The sequence below is a fragment of the Eumetopias jubatus genome, unplaced genomic scaffold, assembly GCF_037043125.1.
Source record: "Eumetopias jubatus isolate StellerSeaLion01/CBP00866 unplaced genomic scaffold, mEumJub1_p1.0 scaffold_17, whole genome shotgun sequence".
In the NCBI taxonomy this organism is placed as follows: Eukaryota; Metazoa; Chordata; class Mammalia; order Carnivora; family Otariidae; genus Eumetopias; species Eumetopias jubatus.
Window position 1 is genome coordinate 55,787,223 of NW_028274823.1, and position 20,392 is coordinate 55,807,614.

At 39.1% G+C, this 20,392-nt stretch overlaps 1 protein-coding gene across 7 annotated transcripts in view; it reads left to right on the forward strand.

The window, feature by feature from the left end:
• The window catches only part of MICU1 (mitochondrial calcium uptake 1), a 239,994-nt gene that overhangs the window by 187,184 nt on the left and 32,418 nt on the right, over window positions 1-20,392 (forward strand). For all 7 annotated transcript variants that reach the window (XM_028109624.2, XM_028109623.2, XM_028109625.2 and 4 more), the window contains one exon: window positions 10,100-10,237. In XM_028109624.2, coding sequence (XP_027965425.1) covers window positions 10,100-10,237 — 138 coding nt within the window. The remainder of the gene's footprint in view (window positions 1-10,099; window positions 10,238-20,392) is intronic.

A 20,392-nucleotide genomic window follows, 5' to 3' on the forward strand; every position in this document is an offset into this window, starting at 1 on the left:
AAAGCAGAAATTGGGTATGGTAAGACCTGCTTGCTGAAAGAGTTATCTTAAAGGAAAAAATAATTTGAGACTAATCCTATATAACAATTCCATGTGGAAACATTAATTTCGTAGAATGATTGGAATATTAAAGAGCAGTTAATTTTGCCAGAGTCTCTTGTTGGTATTGATCAAAGTGTTAGGGAAAAATAGACACACAAATTTTGTGTAATTCAAAATGCCATGTGAGTTCATGTACGGGAAGCACTTGGAACAGGGTCTGACACATAATAAGTGCTATATAAATGTTTGCTATTGTGAATGATAGAGTATGGATTATTCTTTAACTATCTAAGAAATTTTTTCAAGTAAGTGTACTAGCCCTTTTATGCCTTCTTTTCTTTGGAGCTGAACTATGATTTTTTTCCTGCTTTCTCCTTTGTTCAATATTCGGTTATATACCTTTAAATAAAACAAAACAAAGGAAGTTAACTGGACTGAATTAACTTGAAATTATTAGGCTTAAACTTAACCCCATGTTAGTCTAAATTCCCAAACATTCAGACTAGTTTCAAAGTCAGCAGACTGGAGGACTTTTTAAAATGAATTTAGCTGATAATCTCCTTTTTTGTTCTGAGGATTTAATCACTTTAGTTGGTATTGAGAGATATGTTTTAATATCTTGCTATGTTTTCTCTTGTCCTTTTTTTTTTTTTTAAGATTTATTTACTTATTTTAGAGAGAGAGTATGAGCGGGAAGGGCAGAGGGAGAGAAAATCTCAAGCAGATTCTATGCTGAGCACAAAGCCCAACGTGGGCCTCAGTCTCATCACCCTGATCTCATCACCCTGAGATCACGATCTGAGCTGAAACCAAGAGTCAGATGGTCAACCGACTGTGCCATCCAGGCACCCCTGTTTTCTTTTTTTTTTTAAATGAAGAAACCATAAGTCAATACTTAGCCTCTTATCTCACAAGGAAAGAGTTGCTAGATTTATTTTTTTTATTTTTTATTTTTTTAATATTTTTATTTATTTGACAGAGAGAGAGAGAGACAGAGTGAGCACAAGCAGGGGGAGTGGCATGCAGAGGCAGAGGGAGAAGCAGGCTCCCCACAGAGAAGGGGGAGCCCGATGTAGGACTCGATCCCAGTACTCTGGGATCATGACCTGAGCTGCTAGATTTAAACCAGCAAAGCAATTCATAAAGAAAAAGATCCATGCATTTCACTGCAATAAAGATTTAAAACTTCTATGCATTAAAAAAATAATAAAAAATAAAACTTCTATGCATAAAACAAACTTAGACAAAACTATATTAATTAATAAAGGGCAAATACTTTTAATCTTATAAATTAATGACAAATATGAGCATTTCTACTAAAAAAAATAGGCAAAGAACATACACAAAAAATTCAAAGGAAGAAATAGAAATGGCCAATCCACGTGTTAGAAAAATGGTCAGCCTCACTAGTAATCAGAGAAATATTCATTAAAATAAGTTACCATTTGGGATGCATGGGTTCGGCTCAGGTCATGATCTCACGGTCCTGGGATTGAGCCCTGCTTTGGGCTCCTGGCTTAGCCGGAAGTCTGCTTCTCCCTCTGCCCCTCCCCCCAACTCATTCTGTCTCTCTGTATCTCAAATAAATAAAATCTTTAAAAAAAGTTACCATTTGGGTGCCTGGGTGGCTCAATCGTTAAGGTCTGCCTTCGGCTCAGGTCATGATCCCAGGATTCTGGGATCGAGCCCCACATCGGTCTCCCTGCTTGTCAGGAAACCTGCTTCTCCCTCTACTGGTCCCTCTGCTTGTGTTCCCTCTCTCGCTGTGCCTCTCTCTGTCAAATAAATAAAATAAAAAAAAAAAGTTACCATTTTCCCCCTAGCTATGATTTTTTTATTATTATCATACTTGATATTGTTAAGTGTACTGAGAAATAGGTATTCTTATATACTACTGGGACTGTAAATTGAAATATCTTCCTGGAAATTAATTTGGTAATATGAATCAAGAGCATTAAAGAGTTTATCCTTACCACTTTTCAACACACTAGATTGGCAAAAAATAAAAAGTCTGACAATACCAAGTGCTGAAGATGAGAAGCAATGGGAGCTCTTATATATAGCTGATAAAAGTATTGGAGATTCTTTTGATATTTTATAATAATAAATATATGATAAATAATAATATATAAAATATATTTTGCAATATCATATGTAATGCATGGAGACCAAAAACAATGTGACCAAAATAATATAAAACATAATATATAAAATAAATATTTTAAAAATAAATATAATAATTGGATAGTCATAAGCCAGCAGTTCCCTTTCTAGATCTGTACCCTAGACTAGGGACTCTTGTTCATGTTTCACAAACATTGATAGAAGAATATTCATAATAGCATTGTTCAAACAAGCAAAAAAGCTGATAATAATTCAGATATTCATTTGTAGGAAAACAGATAGTAGTACTTTCAAACAATAGAAATCTATAACAGTAAAACTGAAAGAAGTACATGTAAATGTATCAACATTGATGAGTCTTAGAAACATAACACTGAAAAAATATAGCACTGAAAAAAACAAATTATGAAAGAATACACTAAGATACCATTTTGTGAAGTACAGAAGCAAGCAGAAATAATATATTGTTTAGGGACACAAATGTATTTTAAACTAAAAAAAAGAACTACAGAAAAAGAAATCCAGATGGTAGTTACCTCTTATAGGAGGGAGGGAGATGAGCTTCCACATTGTGCTAATTCTTCCTCTCTCAGGTTAAGTGGGAGATTCGTGGTGTTTATTATTATTATTATTATTATTATTATTTTCATAACTTGTCTATTATGTATATTATTGTATATATCAAATATCTCATAATAAATTTTAAAGAGCTTATAGAGTCTTGTTTCATAATTCCATTTTTAGAGATCAATCCAAAAGCAATAATGAAAAAATAAGTGCAGAAAAAGTTTATCCCAATGGTGGTATTTATTGTGACCCCAAACTGAAAAAACCTAGATATCAACACCATTTTTTTATATCTTGCCTTGTTCAAAAAAGGATTTTTTTTAAAGATTTTATTTTTTTAAGTAATCTCTACACTCAACTAGGGCTCAAACTCACAACTCTGAGATTAAGAGTCACATGCTCTACCACGTGATCTAGCCAGGTTCCCCAAGAAAGGACTTTAAAAGGTCTTAAAAAATACATTAAGTGAGATAAAAGTTAATTAAAACTTGCTGAGAAGTGAAAGTTAAAAGAAGAAGGTAAGAGGAAGCCAGGAGTAAGGTTATTATGAACAATATAAATTATAAAGTCTCCTGTTCTTATTAGAGGTAGGCCACAAATTTTACTCCAAGCTTCCAATAACCAGGATAAAAAGGGAAAGATGATCATGGTGCACTTAAGATAAGAGCAAATCAACTGTTCTGATTGAGATCAGAGAGAAATTTCTCCCCAGATTAACTGTGCAGGCAAGTTACTTATATTCTCTCTGCCTGTGTTTCGTCCCCAGTAAAATAGAATAATAACAGTACCTGTTATAGAGTGTTGTGAGGATTACGTAAGGTAAGTTCCCAGGACAGCACCTACCAGGTAGTAATCACTCACATAAGTTACTGATTAGCCATAATGAATGACATTCTCAAGGGTGGCTCAGTTGGTTAAGCATCTGCCTTCAGCTCAGGTCATGATCTCAGGGTCGTGGACTCCCTGCTCAGTGGAAAGTCTGAGTCTGCTTCCTCTCCCTCTGCTCCTTCCCCCTGCACGTGCGTTGCGCTCTCTCTCTCTCTCTCTAATAAATAAATATCTTAAAAAAAAAAAAGTGTTCTTACAGAAAACAGTGTCATGGAAGTAGATACCATTATGGGAGAAATGGAAAGGTCACCCTTGTCTCAGGTAGGAAATTCTCTCAACAGTAGGACGGTGTTGTGACTTAGTTTTCTGGTATTCTGTCAGTGCTCACTCAATACATATTTATCAGGCACATCCGTTATGCACGTTTTCTGTCTGGTAATAGATGACCAGGATATAGGATTTGTTAAGTGATGTTCTGCTTCATCCAACTGTTAAGTAGTCTAATCTTGAAATCATTCTAATGTGTTGAATAATAAATAAAATTTGTTGCATTTACGTTTTCTGCTTTCCAAATGTAAAAGTAATATTCTGCAATCAAAGACTGACCAAAAGCAATTATGAAAAGAACAATGAAAAATAGTAATTGAACTTAGTTAACACCTGCTAAGAGCAGAATAATCCATTGAAGCTTTTAGCTTCCTGGGAAGTGATATCATGGTGATAAAAGTATTAATTGCTACATTGATTGACTGTTAACTATGCACCAAACTCTGTGCTCATTTCTTTACATATAATACCTCACTTAGTCCTCACAACACTTTGAGCTTGTGAATATTATCTCCATTTTTTTGGTGGGAAGATTTTGAAGCCTTAGAGGGAGTAAGCCACTTAGCTAAAGTCACAGCAGCAAGTATGGGTTCAACCCAGGCCTTGCTGGTTCTAAAGCCCTTGTTCTCATTCACTTTAATGTATTACCTTTCATAGAATGAAACCAAAACTTACCATACCTTGAAACCCCTTGTTCCAGATCTAAAATGTTTTTTCCCTGACACCCTCAGTCAAGTATACCCTGGTTTTTACTATCCTGTAAAAAGTTTATACATCAGTCTTGTTATCTAACTGGTTTTGACTATCAGACTGAAAAGTTAACCTTCTTCTGGTCTAACTACGTGATTGATATTCATGCCATTTAGTCACTTCATTTGATCACCACCTTGGACTTAAAAATAATTTTAAAATGGAAAGTATCCTTGGTTTTGAAGTAGAAAAGTTCAGCAGTTTAGTTTGGTGTGATATTAGTGTTGACAGTGAAGATGCATCTTATATTTAATGATCAAGAAAATTTAGGCTCCAGGCAGTTTGACCTGAGGCTCTCTGATGTCCTCTGCCAACTATAGAAACAGATTTCCCATTCAAGCTGTGAAGTGTGTATGTCATGCTCACTGAGTGGGTTTGCAGTAGAGAACATGGCCTGTCATTATTTTTCCTTTTCATCGGCATAACAGACAGTTGTCCTGAGACTCCTGGTAGTTGCTGCAGTGGTATGGTGAAGATCTCAAAAGACAAATACTCGGGACATCTGTCTGGATCAGTCAGTTAGAGCATGTGACTGTTGATCTCAGGGATCTGAGATCACTGTTGATCTCATGAGTTCAAGCCCCACCTCGGGCATAGAGATTACTTAAATTAAAAAAAAAAAAGAATCAAAAGACAAACACTGTCATGTTGAAAATAGATGTATTCAGGTCAGTGGCTTAAGATTACTCTATATTAATTGCATTGTGCAGTTCAGAAACTAGAATAAGCCTATCAAGAAAATGATCATTGTGAAATACTTGTATAAGGGCAGGATTTACTGTAGGAGATAGACAAAATCTCCTGAAAGATAACTGTATGAAAGAGAATAAGGTTGAAGTTTACATTTGTTGAAATACATTAATGTTGAATGTCTTTAATAAATTAAGATCCACTTGCAGGTACTGATTTCCTTTTCCTTTTATGATTTTTTAAATCTTTTTTTTTCTTGGCCTTTGTTCATAATACATATTTTCTTCTCTTTCTGGCTTCCCATATTCCTTAAATCATTTCATCTAGATCTATAGACCATCTGTCCTTCCAAAAGGCTATTCCTTCTCTCCACAAGGGGCAGGGGTGGAAATAAGAGGCATAATATGGAAAGAAAGCCAGGAAAAATCTTGTAGACAGTTTTCTGGCTCCTCTTCTCTGGCCCCTCTTTGCAACCCCCTAGGGAATTACAGGGAGCTGCCAGCTTGTATCCATTTTAGAAAGTGTCAGTGGCTATGGAAGAGAAAATGTGAGGCTGTTCAGCTCTCTTCCTAGACAGAAAAGCAATACAAATGGTGGATGGTGTGCTGGAATGCACACGTTCTGTGCCACAGGACCAAATAGATTGGAATTTCTTATTGCAGTGGAACGTAAGAGGCTCCAACAATGTTTGACTAAGTAAAATGCAAGCTAGTCATTTGAATTGCTTCCAGATACACAGTTGGAAGCTCTCTGCATTGTGATAATTTTGTAATAACCTGTCTTCCAAAAGACAGTCTCATGATCTGGGGGATTACATACACACCGTGCTCCAGGAGCTGCACCCACAGGATTTTACAGGCTTAAGATACACAGTTCATCCTGAGAGCCACGTGGTGTCTAGCGATAGCCTGTGAAAAAGAACCCCGAATGAAGGTCCTTGAGGAATTGCCCTTGGAGGTCCCTAGCCTCAGCATAGGGGGTCTTCAGCTAATAAATGTTGAATGAATGGCACATTAGTTCAAGCCAGTTTCCATTAGCAGTTTTGTATGTAAAGAGAAACCACACTCTCCCACCTCCTCCAGCATCATCAGTCTTGTTATCTTCTTGGTTTTGACTATCAGACTGAAAAGTTAACCTCAGAAATAAGGCAGTCTTGCCTCAGAGGAGCCTAAAAACCTAAAAGGAGAGGTGCTGTCCGAAACCAAATTAAGAGGAGGTAGTAACTTTGAAGTGGGCCATACTTGATGGAGCTGAATTTTCTAGTTTTTAGGCCCTTTCAGGTTCCAGCCACACAAAAATAATGACAATAATAGAACCCGTTGCCCAAAGTCAAGTCTGAGTTCTCAAAAGAACATTAATAAAAATATTAATTTGAGCATTAGAATTGTTACTCGAAAATATCTCCTGGAAATGGTCTTTACTGTCTTTGAAAATCACAGAGTTGAAGCTTTATGCCCCTTCGGGGGAGAGCAGATGAATACAGGCTTTTCATAAGCCCTGGAGCAAGCTGCTGCTGCCAACTTTATAAACAAGAAGCTTTTCACCCTTGAGTCTGTCATGTAGGATAAAACCTCAGACTCATCTAATTCAAATATATGGAATTGCTCCAGAGTTGTCGGATCTCCCAGATAAAGGTAAAATGAGCACCCTAAATTGTTAAAGCCTGCCTCGGGGAGCAGGGACCACAGCTTTGTTTCTCTTGCCTCTCAAAGCCCCTTGGTGACCTGGGCATCTCCAGCTTCTGCCTGGGTACCACCTTTCACTGAAAATCTGATGTAAACATTGCAGAAAGTATTCCCACTTGCAGAAATCTTATCAATCCTCTGTTTTGTTTCAGGGTGGTAAATTGAACCATAAGTCAAACTTAAACTGAATCCTGAAAACTTTTGATATCAAAAATTAATCAAAAAATTAATCAGCTCTATAGAAGTGATGAGGTAACAAAAATGAAGCATTGAGTAGTTGAGTTAATAAAAAAGAGGGCTTCACTTAATATTGATGATGTTGATTTTTTTGGAAATAGTTTTGAAGTTTTGCTTCAAGGGCAGTTTCTCAATAGTTTTAAATATGACTAAGCCCCATGGCTGTGTTAGTTTATCTAAAACAATGCAGCGCCGGGCGCCTGGGTGGCTCAGTCGTTAAGCTTCTGCCTTCGGCTCAGGTCATGATCCTGGGATCGAGCCCCACATCAGGCACCCTGCTCCGCGGGAAGCCTGCTTCTCCCTCTCCCACTCCCCCTGCTTGTGTTCCCTCTCTCGCTGTGTCTCTCTGTCAAATAAATAAACAAAATCTTAAAAAAAAAATAAAACAATGCATTGCCATCCCATAGAATGAATATGTACCCTTGCTTAGAAGGATGAAACTGTGATATTGAGATACAGTCTTTGGATTCAGACAGAGCTAAGTTAGAGTCCCAACTCTACCACGTGGAACTTCCTGTTGCCTCGGTTTTCTCTTCTGTAGAATGGAGCTGATAATACCTACTCCATAGTGTTAAGTGATTAAATGAAGGGATGTATGGGCAAAGTTCCTGGACCATAGTACATGCTTAGTAAATGGTTGCTGTTAAAATGTAGTTCTTGTGTCCTGCTCACTGATACAGTCTCACTAGGGAGGGTATGAGTGTATATCAACTTACCACGCTGAGGAAATAAGAAAAGAGCATTTCACTCTGGACTACATACTTCCTTATTTTGTGTCTCATGTTGTCTTATCTCCCTACTAGATGGTGAAGTTCCTGAGGACAGAAACAATCTTCTCCTTCTTCCTGTACTCCACAATGACTAACACAGTGCTAGATAACTAGTAGACATTCTGGAAATGTTTGTTGACATACCTTACTTAGTGATGTCATTTGTCTTTCTATACCCCTCTTATGAGAACAGGGTTATGCTCTGTCACATAAGAATCTTAAAATTTCCTGGTAATTGTTACTTTCCAATAGATCTGTGGGGATATTTCACCATCTTCAGATTGTTTTTGCTTTCTAATTGGTTGCTGGGCTCATCTTTAGCCATTTTGTTACTTATGCATTTGTAAGTATCATTAACACTGCAGTTGGCGCTGAAATAACTTTCCTGTCTCCTTTTTTTTTAAGAGGGTAGGGAGGGGCAGAGGGAGAGGGAGAGAATTCCGAGCAGGCTCCACACCCAGCACAGATCCTGACTCAGGCCCGATCTCAGGACCCTGAGATCATGACCTGAGCTGAATCCAAGAGTTGGACGCTTAACTGACTGAGCCACCCAGGCACCCCTTCCTATCTCCATTTTTAAATGAAAATCTTAGTTTTCTAATATTACTGAAATTAACTAGAAATTCTTTCTACTTAACCTTTTTATCTGCATATTTAAATGTATTTGATGATTTTTCAGTAGTTTTGTGGTAAAGAAGCATGTCTAATTAAGGCATCCTGCACTAGGCATTTTTTTCAAGCTCTATTGATGTCTTAGCATTTGATTACCATTTTGGGGGAAACCTGAAAATGCATTACTTTTCTTTTAAATCCTTAAAGGTGTGAGTGTATAATATTAAGTACAGATTGAGGAATTGATACTTTACAAATATACAGTTGATCAAATTTATAATTAGCTTTTTTTCATAGTGTTTTTTTAATGGTAATTGGCCTGTTCAGATTTTCTACTTCTTGACTCAATTGGAGAGGGTAATTAGTATTTTTCTTAAGAAAAAGTTCATAGCCTAAAATTATAAAGTGAATTCATCTTCAGTGTTTTTTTGTTGTATACACTTTTTTTTTATGATCTGTCATTTCTAATTTTGTGTGTTAGGATTTTTTTTTTTTTTTTGATTAGGCCAACTGAAGTTTTATAGGGACATTTTGGGCAGTTGGAAGATCACCTTTGGCCATACCTTCTAAGTTCTGATTTATCATGTTCCCATTCCCATTCATTTCTTTTTTTTTTTTTAAGAGCCTGTGTGAACTTTTTTTTTTAGATTTTATTTATTTGACAGAGAGAGACAGTGAGAGCAGGAACACAAGCAGGGGGAGTGGGAGAGGGAGAAGCAGGCCTCCCGCGGGCCGAAGGCAAAAGCCTAACGACTGAGCCACCAGGCACCCCTTCCCATTCATTTCTAACAGCACATAATTGCAGATTTTGTGTAAGTTGTTTAGGAGTTTTGTGTCTTTGACTTCCATAGACATCCGTCATTAACTTCTAGTTTCTGGCATATTCCCCACTGTCTGAGAGCATCTCCTTACCACTGTGAGGGGCTTCTGCATGGGCCCCCCTCACCTCTAGCACTGGGTGCTCATCTTCTAATTAAGGCATCCTGCACTGATGAGCCCCCTTCTTTGTCATTCCTTGTTGATTATAATAAGTACTGGCAGGGGGCGATAATTAGCTTTTAAGTTATTTCTGAGTAGCAGGGACATGGATGATCCAGAGAACACTTATTACCAATGATATTACTCATGAATTGGAATGGAATTTTAACATTGTTTTTATCCCCACAAGGATGCTCCTGCTCTGTAAGGTATGAGGTGTTATAGCAGCTCTGTTTTATCCATGAGAATATTGAGGCCCAGAGTAGTTGGGTGACTTTCCTAAAGTCATAAATAGTTAGTGACAAAGCTGGAATAAGAACCCAGATCTTCTGTTTCTGATTAATTTTTTCAAATCTTAGAATTACAGTTCAAAAATACAGTCTCGGTGGCCATCAACTATTTTCTTCCATCCAGCACAGTTGATCATTCCACATTCTGTGTCAAAATACTTTGCATTTGACCCCATGAACACTCTGTTTTCTCTCCCAGTTCGAACGCCATGACCCTGTGGATGGGAAAATTACCGAGAGGCAGTTTGGTGGCATGCTGCTGGCCTACAGTGGGGTGCAGTCCAAGAAGTTGACCGCCATGCAAAAGCAGCTCAAGAAGCACTTCAAAGACGGAAAGGTAGGTATCTTTGTTTATAGGAAGAAAAGGAACCATGGGAAGGTATGGTTATATTGCAAAGGTACCAATTCATCTCTGCTACATGAAAAAACATGAGCAGTGGATGAGGAAGAAGGGAGAGCCCAGAATAAGCCCTTAGGTTTCTTGTTCAGACGAAGAGTGGCACCATGGACTAAGATTGAGAAATTAAACGGGATGCCTGTCTGGCTCAGTTGGTTGAGCATGCCGCTCTTGGTCTCAGGGTTGTGAGTTCAAGGCCCCCCACCGGACCTAGAACTTACTAAAAAAAAAAAATTTTTTTCAGAAAGTCTCTCTGGAGAAAAATTAAAAAGAGAGACTGGTTTACAGAGGAAGATAAAGAGTTTAGTTACAGATATCTTGATTTAAGGTGCCTGTAGACTATCCAGTTAGAGATGATTAGCAGGCACTTGGATATTCACTTCTGCTTCAGATGACTGAGATGGGTTTGGGAATCATCAGCACATTATTCAAGTTAAAGCCATGAGAACCCATGCGATTCAGTCAGAAGAGTGTTATACAGGAAAGAAGTAAGAAGTGCCCTTTTTGGGCCAAAGAAAAAATAGAGTGGAACATGAACATTTAAATGGCACAGGAAGGAAATAGTTAGAGAAAGTAGAGCAACTGAAGCCAAGGAAGTCGAGGGTGCAGGACAAGAGGGGCCTGCAGTGTCACATGGGACAGAGAGGGTCCGGTAAAGTAAGATGATAAACATCCATTGGCTTTGGTAAAAATGGTAATAATTGATGACCTTTGGGAGCGGTTTTATTAGAGTGGATGACACATTACAATGGGAAGTAAGGAAGTTGAGAAAGAGAAGAGAGGAAGAAAATGACGACGAGGGAAGGAGGGGCTCCAGAAAGAAGGAAATAGAATATGTCCAAAACTCTGAGGCAGTGTATTAGTCAGCGTGGGCCGCTACCACAATACAGCACAGACTGGGTGGCTTCAACAACAGAAATTTATTTTCTCACAGTTCTGGAGGCCAGACGTCCGTGATCAAGGTGCAGGCAAATTAAATTTCTAATGAGGGCTCTCTTCCTGGCCTTTGGACAGCTGCCTTCTTACTATAGCCTCACATGGCCTTTCCTTGGTTGTTTGCATGGTGAGAGACAGAAAGAGGGAGCACGAGAGAGCAAGAGCCGGAAAGCACACATGCACACTAGCTCTCTGCTGCGTCCTCCTATAAGGACAGTAATCCTGTCCATTCAGGGCCCCACCCTTCTGACCTCATTTAACCTTGGTTATTTGCTTGGAGACCCCACCTCCTAATACAGCCACACTGGGGGTTAGGGCTTCAGTGTATGTATAAGTTTCATCATCGGGGGGACACATTGAGTCCGTAAGAGACAGAAAACACAAAGATCTAGCACTTGTCAGGAACTGAGAGGGGACTGTTGTGGTTGGAGCATACTAGCAAGGGGGAGAATGGCCCGAGATGAGGTCTGAGAGGGAGATGGGGGCCAGCACGTGCATGGAAGGAGTTTATGTTATGTTCACAGTGGGATGGGAAGCTATTAAAGGGCCGTGAGCAGTGAAATGCTTGTATATTTGTATGTATGTTTAAATAAATGACTCTGGCTGTTTTATGAAAAATAGTTTGGAAAGGAGCAAACATAGAAGCCAAAAGATTGATTAAGATTACTAGAGAATTCAGGAAGAGATGATGGAGCATTTTTTGAGCAGCACTGTGATTGGAAACTGTGAGTTTGCAGGGGCACCAGTCAACACTGCTCTCAGATAGCTTTGCACACCAGCTGTACCTGGTGCAGGAGGGGGCAGATGGCAGAACTGATTCAGCCTCTGGGGTTTTGCCAGCGTGTGGGTTGGACATACTGAAGCAGAGATCAGTGAAGAGGCATACCTCTTAACGATCTCTCTCTCTCTCTCTCTCTCTCTCTCTCTCTCTCTCACACACACACACACACACACCCCCCACAATGACAGATCTTGTCATTCTCAGCCCATTACCCTTTCCCCTGGACAATGATTACCACTTCACCATGACCAAAGAAACTGACCTGACTCATTAGTAACAGAAAGTGACAGAGAACAATCCCCTCTCTTAGAGACAACTTTTACAGTGCTTAGTACCCAGCTCATATCTGCTAGAAATTGTAATTACTGAAAATTAAAGGCGAATGTTTAGGTGGGTTTTTAGCCCCTATGCTGGAAGCACAGTATTTGCAGTAGCAAACACTCTTTTCTTTTTACCAGACTAATTTTTAAATAAGTTTGGCCCAGACATTTATTTGACCTTAAAAATAATCATCTATCATAATAGGCTAATTCATGTTTTATTATGAATTCATATTTAAAAGCAATAAATTGGGTGTTGGAGACATCTCCCTTGAAGGAATAGAGTAGCTTTGGCAGGACTTAATTTAGGACCTGGAGACCTTACAGAAGGGCTGTGAAGTAAAAGGACAGATTTTGTCAGATAAAAATCTGGAATGCTAAATTACTTCTGGCCCAGAATTTCCAGGCTGCGTTAGCAAGGAGATTGAGATTGATTGTCTTCTCATGTTGATTAAGTTTGTGAACATAGCAGTTAACTAGAATGAAAGTTAATGAAGGGCTTTTGCTCTTGAGGTTACCAGTCCATCTCTCTAGGACCATGTCTCATTAAAGAGGAATCACCATCTGCTCCTAATTGTTTCTTTTATTCCACTCTGGATTTGTTAACCTGAAAATGTTACTTTTCATTTGGCTCATATTAATCATTTTCTGTGTGGGATTCTGCACAAATTATCAATCCAGACCTAAAGGACTGGCCGTCCTAGTGGTGGTATTAAGTCAATATTTGCATATCACTTAATGACCGTACAGTGTTTCACTGCCTTTCACATTGTTCTTTTTCTGTCTTTCCAACAGCCTTGTTAGATCTCATTTTGCCTTTGAGAATCTAGAGACAGAAAGGAAGAGAAATGAATGACCCACCCAGAGTCTGGACTGAAATCCAAGGCTTTCTATTCCAGATCTTGTCCTTTCTATAGCAGAGTTCTCCTGAATCATACCTTTCCTCCAAAGCAGTGCTTCTCATGCCGGGTCGCCCAGTATCATTTGGGGAATTTTTGAGAAATGTGATTGTTGGGGCCCTCTTCAAACCAACTAAATCAGAAGCTCAGTGGGTGGGTCCAGGCATCAGTGTTGCTTAAAGGCTCCCAAGGTGATTTCGCATGTGCACCTTAGCTTGTTAGCCTCTGCTCTCAAGGGGACTGCACTCTATCAGTGTCTCCAGGTCTTTTGTCCCTGAGTAATAGCTGGAAGGATCGGGGAACCTGGCATGCTGGACAAATTACTCTGTTCATGCTCTGAGGAACTGCTATGTTTCTTACTTAACAAAGGCAGTTTTCATTTCTTCCTTTTTTTTTTCTTTTAAATGGGGAACATCTTTTGTTTGGGCTTTATTTTAAAAATTAGTCCCTATCCTCTACCAGATTTTCCCCATTCTGCTCAATATCCTTTTTCCTTTGAATAATTCATCTAGGGCAAATCTGACTCAGCCCTAAAATTTGCCCATTTTCCTTCTTCCGTATTATCTTCTCATTAAAAGAAAGACAGAATTTTCTGAGACTTGATAAATGTCATTCACAGGTATGGTTCTCTATGCTTAAGAGCGCAGAAGCGGCAAACTTTAATAATTTAGCAAATCCACTTAAGGCTGAATTGAAAAGGATATTCAGTTCAATGTTGGACATTTCTGTGTGCAAGACACTAAGCCGGGTGCTATGAGAAAGACAAAAGATAAACAAAAACCATTGCCTATCCCCAAGAAATATATAGTCTGTAATAATTGAGTAAGAAAAATATATACACACAAAAAAATATTGGGAATGCAGTAATGAGCAAAACCAAGTCTCTGCCTCATAGAACTTAACATTCCTAGTGCTGGGAGGCAGGTAATGAATAATTATAATACAAGGCAACGCACTCGATTTTGAGCCTCTTGAGAGCAGTGTCTTACTCATCTTTGCATGTCCACAGTACAGTGAGTGTCCATAGGCAAATGTTTGTCAAATGCATTGGTGAATGTATTAAGTACCCTGGTAAAGCTCTGAAGACTTTTGGGAGCACCAATGAGAAAGATTAGAATCAACTTTAGAGACTAAGATTTCTTGGCAGTGATACTTGAACTTGGCCTTAAAAACAGAGTAGGATGGGCGCCTGGGTGGCTCAGTTGGTTAAGCGACTGCCTTCGGCTCAGGTCATGATCCCGGAGTCCCGGGATCGAGTCCTACATCGGGCTCCCGGCTCAGCGGGGAGCCTGCTTCTCCCTCTGACCTTCTCCCCTCTCATGCTGTTTCTCTCTCTCTCTCTCTCTCAAATAAATAAATAAAATCTTTTAAAAAAAAAAAACAGTAGGATTTTGCAGGGTGTCAGCTTGTGGCTTTCTCCTCAGCTTCCTTCTGCTCCCTCATCATTTCCCCCTGAACAATTTTGACCCTTAAATCTTTAAGGTTGTTGAAGGCAGAAGGTCTCATCTGTAATTCCTTCCTGCTGAAGAGGGGCGTAGAGATGGGTCAATATTAGTCAGTTGGGGAACATATAGGGGGTTTATAGAGGAGTTCCGAAAGGTGGAGGCAGCTAGAGGGAAAAACAACCTTAGCTTGACAATAACAAGGCCTTCGGTATCCTGAGAGTCTTCTTTAGCATATGAATGTCCTTTTGGACACTTCCCTTTTTCCTTACCTCCCCCAACTCCCAAGTGTATAATCAGTCACCCCTCACAACCCCAGGGCAGCAGCTCTTTCTGCCACGGGTCCCGTCCCCGTGCTTTAATAAAACCACCTTTTTGCACCAAAAAAAAAAAAAAAAAAAGGCAGAGTAGGATTTTTGACAAGCAAAGTTTTAAAGCAGTTTGCTTTTGCTTCGTGTTTTCTCTTAGATCCCCATCCCCGACAGCCTTCTGTGTTTATCATGCTTATTAATACTGCTACCAGCTATGAAGCTGGGTTGGTATTTACCAAACAGAATAAAACTATTAGATTATTAACTTTGCATCTTATCTGTGGATAATATTCATGTGGGCTCTCCTATTCACTTATTTTCACGGATATTTGAGAGGTGAGCCACATTGTAGTCATCGTGGAATATCAGATTCTAGAAACATTGCTGCATAGCACTTGAAAAACTCTTGATTCCGATTATTAGATGCCCATCAGAGTCACTATGTAGTAGAACACCTGAGGTGTGGCCATTAAACTAAAAAGACTAAAACTCTGCTTTACTGATTAGCTTTGAAACTTGTACTTCCCCCAAAGAAGTACTAGGCTGTGAATTACTATTTTTTTTTAAGATTTTTTATTTATCCACTCTCTGAGAGACAGAGTGCGAGTGAGAGAGTACAAGAGGGGGAGCAGCAGAAGGAGAGGAAGAAGCTGAGCAGGGAGCCCGATGTGGGGCTCAATCCCAGGATCCTGGGATCATGACCCGAGCTGAAAGCAGACATTTAACTGATTGAGCCACGCAGGCGCCCCAGCTGTGAATTACTATTAAAAGAATTTATGGATTTTTCTCCCAGTATATTTCTGGTTTGCCCTTGCTATTAGTCTCATATACTTCAAAGGTATATGAGAGGTATACTTGCCCCTGTTTTCTATCCCTCAAGGTCCTACACATACCAGAGAAAAGAGTGTTTCAGAACCTAACTGAATGAAGTCATTGCCATTGGTTCTCTAGTAATGGGCCTGCCAGCTTACTAAGGACTCAACCTACTTCTTACTGAGTACTTGCCAAGTACTAGGCATTTTATCTGTCTTCTTCCTAATTATCACATCTGCTTGGTGGATAGAATCCCTGTTTTTCAGATGAAAAAATACTTTTCTGAGCCTTAGTTATTTGCCTGAGATCACACAGGGTCTTAAGAGGTGGCACCAGGATTCAAAGCCAGGACTGTCTCATTCCACAGTCCATAATCTTCCTACTAATGAGCCTATTCATTGCCACTCCTTATTCTCCATGATTTGAGTAAGTATAAGGGTTTGGGGGAAACAAGAAAACCAGTGTTGCTAGACCCTGGCATATAGGGAGATGGCTAGAAAGGTAATTTATGGAAGCATTTTGTGGAGGACCTTGAGTACTAGGCAAAAAGTTGAGTTTATCCAGTTGACAGAAATCACTGATACTTTGTGAGTAGGAGGAATGAACATATGAAGAAAGTGATGTTTCAGGGCGATTAGATACATGTAGAAATGTAAGTAATAGAAATGGTGTAATTTTCCACCACTGCCAGGCAACAGTTGAGGAGAAGTCTGGGGTTTGCAATGGGAAGATGCCTTATTGGAATAAGATCAGCATGGTTACACCTCTGAAAGGGTACCCAAGAAATTGGTGACAGTGACCACATATAGGGAAGGAGACTGGAAGACAGGGGTCAAGGAAGAATGTTTTGTGCTGTTCATGTATTAGTGTTCATAATATTCATATATTAAAATAATTAAATGTTGGGACACCTAGGTGGCTTAGTTGATTAAAGCAACTGCCTTCGGCTCAGGTCATGATCCCAGGGTCCTGGGATCGAGCCCCGCATCGGGCTCCCTGCTCGACCGGAAGCCTGCTTCTCCCTCTCCCACTCCCCCTGCTTGTGTTCCCTCTCACGCTCTTTCTCTCTCTCTCTCTCTCTCTGTCAATTAAATAAATAAATAAAATCTTTAAAAAATAATAAAATAAAATAATTAAACGTTTTTTAAAATTCTAAAAAGAATTAAATGTTTTAGAAAACTAAGCAGAAGATTGAGTAGATGATAAGTGATAAGATTGGTGCAAGGCATAGCATATATAAGAGAAGAAAGGAGACTATTTTATCTTTTCAGCGGGCCTTAAAGGGAGCTCAGGCAATGGGATTGATTCCTGGCAGGTGGATTTCCTGTGACTGATTACAAGATGAGGCAAGGGAATCATGTGATACAGTGTGTTGCCCTGTAATCCTGTGTTACCCTCACCCGTGGCCTGTCAGCATTTGATACCTGGCATTAAGGGACGACTCCAGAGGAAGCTACATTTCCCTTACCCCTCTTTCTACTCCAACTGCTTTTTATTTTGTTAACAGCTTTATTGAGGTATAATTTAGACCCTAAAAGTCACCCATTTTAAGTAAACAGTTCAATGATTTTTAGTAAATTTACAGTTATGTAGTTATCACTGCCATCCAGTTTTAGAATATTTGTATCACCCCGAAAAAAAATCCCCTGTGCTAGCTTGCAGTCAGTCCTCATTTCCGCCCTCGCCCCCAGACAACCAGACATCTTTTTTCTGTCTCTACAGATCTGTCTCTTCTGGACATTTCATATAAATGCATTCATAAAATAATGTAGTCTTTTGTGTTTAGCTTCGTTTACTTATCATCATATTTTGAGGTTTATCCATGTTGTTGCTTGTATTTATAGCTTACTGTTTTTATTGCTGAATATAGTAAAAAGAATTCCATTGTATGGATATACTACATTTTGTTTATCCATTCACCAGTTGAACATTTGAATTGTTTCTAGTGTTTGGCCATTATAAATAATACTTCTGTGAACATTTGCATACAGGTCTTTATGTGGACCTATCTTTTCATTCCTCTTAAGAAAACTGCTAGGAGTAGAATGGCTGGGTTGTGTGGAAAAATTGAGTTTAACTCTTTAAAGAAAGCACCAAACTGTTTTCCAAAGTGGTTGTACAAGGTTACATTTCCACAGCAGTGTATGAGAGTTCCAGTTTCTTCACATCTTTATTAAAACTTGTTATTGTCTGTCTTTTTGATTACATTCATTCTAATAGGTATGTAGTGGTTTCTCATTGTGGTTTGAATTTGCATTTCCCTAATGACTGATGATCCTGAGCATTGTTTCATGAACTTATTAGCCCTTCATGTATCTTGTTTGGTGAAACGTCTATTCAGATACTTTTTAAAATAGTGGGGTTTTTTTTCTCATTATTGAGTTGTAAGAGTTCTTTACATAGTTCTGGATACAAATCCTTTATCAGATATATGATTTTTAAATATTTCTCCCAGTCTGTGTTTTGTCTGTTCTCTTGTTTTTTTTTTTTAAGATTAATTTATTTATTTTAGAGAGCGAGAACAAGCAAGGGGAGGGGCAGAGGGAGAGAGAGAATCCTGAAGCAGACTCCCCGCTGAGTACAGAGTCCAACGTGGGGTTCCATCCCAGGACCCCGAGATCATGACCTGAGCGGAAATCGAGAGTCAGCAGCTTAACTGACTGAGCCACCCAGGTGCCCCTGTTCTCTCAGTATTTTGAAGCACAAAACGTTTTAATTTTGATGAAATTTAATTTATCAGTTTTTTTCTTTTATGGATTGTGCTTTTGGTGTCATATCTAAGAACTTTTTGTCTTACTCGAGGTTAAGATTTTTTATGTTTTCTTCTAAACATTTTACCAATTACTTTTAGTTTGGAAAGACAATTCTAGGGGCACCTGGGTGGCTCAGTCGATTAGGCATCTGCCTTGGCCCAGGTCATGATCCTGGGGTCCTGGAATTGAGCCCTGCATCCGACAGTCTCCCTGCTCAGTAGGGAGTCTACTTCTCCCTCTCCCTCTCCCTCTCCCTCTGTCCCTCTCCCTGCTCATGCTCTCCCTCTCTCTCAAATAAATAAATAAAATCTTAATAAAAAAAGACAATTCTATTTGCTTGTTTAACAAATTCCTAATGTTAGTTTCATGTTTTAATAAACATAAAGAAGTGTTTCTTGGGGCACCTGGGTGGCTCAGATGGTTAAGTGTCTGCCTTCAGCTCAGGTCACGATCCCAGGGTCCTGGGATTGAGCCCCATGTCCGGCTCCTGGCTCAGCAGGGAACCTGCTTCTTCCTCTCCCTCTGCTTCTCCCCCTGCTCATGCTCTCTCTCTCTCTCTGTATCTCAAATGAATAAATAAAATCTTAAAAAAAAAAGTGTTTCTACTGTCCACAAACTATATTAACTTTATCTTCTTTTGTTAGTCACCTAGAGCCCAGAGACCAGTTTCATATAAGTCCATCTTTCCCAAGGTAGCTAGAAAACCAGTTTGTTGAACAGTTGGTCACAGGATAAAATAACTCTTCCTTCTTCCACTTCCCCGTAGTGTGTCAAGAAATTCCCTTTGACACCATGCTTAAGGAAAGATTATTGCCTTTTGACTACTGTTCTGCAGGTCAGGTCACCTGCCCATGGCTGTGCAGTATTCCAGTCTGAACACCTCCACTTGCAGAAAGCACATCCTTTCACTTTCCAGCCACAGACCTCATGTTATAGTCTTATTATAACTTTCTTGCTAAAAACCCCTCTGGATTTTTTTACTAAGGTAGTTACGAAGGAATAAGAATAATAATTTTGTGACTGGCATCTTTTCTTTAAGGAGACCTATCTAAATTGTAAGCTCTATAAAATGTCCAAGGCCCATGTCCAAAGCAATTTTATTTCCCTCACTGTTCCTAGCATAGTGCTGAGTTGTTAGTAAGTGCTCAATAAATATTTTTATTGTATCTATATAATAAAAGGTAAAATGTTACATATTTCAATTTAATAATGGCATTAATGTAATTTGTATCCCACTGTTTTTCTGAGTCATCAAATGAATAGCCTTTCAATTCAGATTTTCTCTCTGTCCTGAAATAATTCTCAGCATGAGTACTCTGGCCTATTGTATTTGATGTTTCACCATAAATTTACTAGCAAACATTAGAGCTTGTTTATCAGAGTGGGTAACATTTCCTGTACCATGTGCTTTGTTTTAGGAACTTTGTGTTAACCATTTTTAAATGTAGAGTTCAGTGGCATTAAGTACATTCATCCTGTGTACAACCATCACCACCATCCATTTTCCCAAACTGAAACTCTGTACCTGTTAAACAACAATTCCTGGGGCACCTGGCTGGCTCAGTTATTAGAGCATGCAATTCTGGATCTCAGAGCTGAAGGCAGACACTTAACCATGCTGGGCATAGAGCTTATTTAAAAAAAAAAAAAAAAAGTCCCCATTCCTCCTTCCCCCTCCAGCCCTGGCAACCACCATTCTACTTTCTGTCTCAATAAACTTAAATAACCTAGGTACCTCATATAAGTGGAATCATATAGTATTTGACCTTTTGTAACTGGCTTGTTTCACTTGGCATAATGTCTTCAAGGTTCATCCATATTGTAGCTTATGTCAGAATTT